Source organism: Lactuca sativa, chromosome 4, assembly GCF_002870075.4.
Source record: "Lactuca sativa cultivar Salinas chromosome 4, Lsat_Salinas_v11, whole genome shotgun sequence".
NCBI lineage: Eukaryota > Viridiplantae > Streptophyta > Magnoliopsida > Asterales > Asteraceae > Lactuca > Lactuca sativa.
Window position 1 is genome coordinate 49776218 of NC_056626.2, and position 3579 is coordinate 49779796.

The window sequence follows — 3579 nt, forward strand, 5'->3', positions numbered from 1 at the left end:
TGGGAAATTTAAAAGAAATTGAAGACCAAATTAGGTGTGTGCTAAACTAGTAAGTGGTTATATATATATATATATATATATATATATATATATATATATATATATATATATATATATATATATATATATATATATATATATATATATATATGGGAAAAGTGAATATACCCATAAGGGTATATAAGCTTAGGTACCCAAACTCACCATACTACATCGTTTGTATCATATATAAACATTGTAATTGTCCAATGTTCTTATAATTCAACTTCTAACTTGAATTACTTCAAAGATTTTTATAAATTTCATATTTATCTTCCTCTTACATAATTGTCATTTTCAATAATAATATATATAGCCTAGTAAGTGTTCGACAAAAAAATGTGATGTAAGAGGAAGATAATAGTGAAAATTTAAAAATATTGAATATAAATCAAGTTAAGGATTGAAGTTTAACAATATTATAACGAATATATCAAACAAAACGACATATTATTATGAGTTTGGGTACCTAAACTTATATACCCTGGTATATTCACTTTTCCCTATATATATATATATATATATATATATATATATATATATATATATATATATATATATATATATATATATATATATATATATATATATATATATATATATATATATATATATATATATATATATATATATATATATATATATATATATATATATATATATATATATATATATATATATATATATATATATATATATGGGATTCTTAATCTGGTAACACGGGTTTGCTTTATTTTTCCTGTAGGAAACCATAACTTTTATTATGATGGCAACCAATAGTATATATTTTTTTCACGTTTATAATGACTGTGGTATGAGTGTGGTCAAGCGACTGTTTTTGTAAGGGATATTTTAATTTAATCAATCTTTTGAACTTTCAAACGGCAGCCATGGACCCCCATAATTTTTACTCCTCTACCAACCTCAGTTCCACCACTCCTATAAAAATCCCTAACATACAGATACCATTCATCCACCTCGAGCCATTTCCACTTCTCAAAATAATAATAAAAAAAATGGCTCCTCAAAGAACAATCGTCGACCAGGTTTCTGGCTGGCTCACTGTCTACGACGGCGGTTTTGTTGATCGGACATGGACAGGACCACCACAATTCAAGTTCATGTCTGATCCAGTCCCGCCACACCACAATTTCAACAATGGCGTTGCAACCCATGATCTGTTCACTCATCCAGATGCCGATCATCGCGTCAGGGTTTATCTCCCGGAGATACCCGACTCCGGAAAGCTTCCCATAATCCTACACTTTCATGGTGGAGGATTTTGCATCAGCCAGGCTGATTGGTTTATGTATTATAATACCTACACTCGTCTTTCACGTGAAGCTGGAGCCATCGTTGTCAGCACCTACCTTCGTCTTGCACCAGAGCACCGCCTCCCTGCCGCCATAGATGATGCCTACTCCACCCTTCTCTGGCTCCAAGATTTGGCCGATGAAAAAGTACACGAACCATGGCTGTCTTCTAAGGGAGACTTCAATCGTGTCTTCCTCATTGGAGACAGCTCCGGCGGGAACATTGTCCATCAGGTGGCCAAAAAGGCAGCCGGAGAAAACCTCCATCCACTTACACTCGCCGGAGCAATCCCCATCCACCCGGGGTTTCTCCGGTCAGAGAAAAGCAAGTCGGAGTTGGAAAAACCCGAGTCTCCGTTTCTGACTCTGGACATGTTGTATAAGTTTCTGAAACTGGGGTTGCCGATGGGAAGCACCAGAGACCACCCGATAACATGTCCGATGGGAGAGGTGCTGCAGGGAGTGGATTTGCCGCCGTATCTTCTGTGTGTGGCGGAGGAGGACTTGGTGATAGATACGGAGATGGAGTTTTACGAAGAGATGAAGAAAGCTGGGAAAAAGGTTGAGTTGTTGGTCAGTAATGGAGTTGGACACAGCTTTTATCTGAATAAGATCGCTATAGACGTGGACCCAAAAACCTCTGTGGAGACTCATAAATTGATCCAAGGAATCTCCGACTTCATTCGAAACCACTAATCAAATGTTTCCTGTTGTTGCATGTGCTATATATCTTTTCTCTCTTAGTTAATAAAATCTGGTTTTAATAATCATTAAATTTCGCGGTTTGGCCTTTTAGAATTTAAGTATCTTAATCAAGAGTTTAATAATGAAATTGGCTGTTTTTTCACTTTTGAATACATATATATCAAGGGATCTTCTTACATGATGGTTGTGAAAAGTGAAACGAGGGTTGTGAAAAGGTAACGACTTTTGAGGGTTTCCTTACTATTTAGTCCATTTGTTTTTACACCTTTTAACATTATTATAAATCAAATATCTTCCACATTTTACGTCTATAATCTTCCTACTTATTAGGCTACTCGGAATGTAGCGGGTAGCATGTACAGGAACGGATCCCGCACCTCGGAACACAACACCGTGCAAGATATGAGTGGGGGGAGGGCTTCCCGCCTTCTCTCTTCTAATTTGATTGGGTGATTTTTTTTTTCTTCCAACCGTAAGATTTGGAAATATATATATATATATATATATATATATATATATATATATATATATATATATATATATATATATATATATATATATATATATATATATATATATATATATCCTTAAGACCATCTGCAATTATCTTTAATTTTTCTCTCATAAATGGAATAAAAAATAAAGTAAATAGTGTTTCATCTTCAATTTTACTCTATTTTCTATCCTATTTTTTACCTCAAAAAGTATATTCCTAGAATATTTCATTTTTATAACTTATATATATTGTCAAATACATTCCTCTACTAATTAACCTTTATATTTATGATTAATTAATATCAATTAATATATAACATAATATTATAAATATTAAATATTGCATTTAAATTATAATTAGTATATAAAATAAACAACAAATGTATAAAATAAAGATGAGAGAGACCAAAATTGTCAACCAAACTTCACCTCCATTTTTGGAGATATGAATAATATTCCTCCATATATGGGGAAATACTATTCATATCTCCAAAAATTGAGGTGAAAATGGGGTAGGGTTGGAGAAGAATGAGGGAAGAAATTGAGTTTGGGGGTGAATTAGAGATGCTATATAAACTTAGGTACCCAAATTCATCATACTACGTCGTTTTGTATCATTTATATACATTGTAATTGTCTAATGTTCTTATAATTCAACTCCTAAATTAATTTATTTCAAAGATTTTCATAAATTTCACATTTATCTACCTCTTACATAATTTTCATTTTCAACTATAATATGTATAGTTTAGTAGGTGTTCGTCAAAAAAATATGATGTAAGAGGAAGATAATAGTAAAAATTTGAAAATCTTGAAAGTAAATCAAGTTAATGATTCAAATTTAAGAACATTATAATGAAAATATCAAACAAAACGATGTATTATAGTGAGTTTGGTTACCTAAGCTTGTATACCCTTAAGGGTATATTCACTTTTCCCTATATATATATATATATATATATATATATATATATATATATATATATATATATATATATATATATATATATATATATATATATATATA

The 3579-nt window shown here is 31.1% G+C and overlaps 1 protein-coding gene across 1 annotated transcript; it reads left to right on the forward strand.

Moving 5' to 3' along the window:
* Window positions 1-1016: 1016 nt before the first annotated feature.
* On the forward strand, window positions 1017-2199 carry LOC111900154 (probable carboxylesterase 17). The gene has a single exon (XM_023896059.3). It carries the CDS (start codon window positions 1056-1058, stop codon window positions 2046-2048), a length of 993 nt encoding a protein of 330 aa, XP_023751827.1. The 5' UTR covers window positions 1017-1055; the 3' UTR covers window positions 2049-2199.
* Window positions 2200-3579: the final 1380 nt, after the last annotated feature.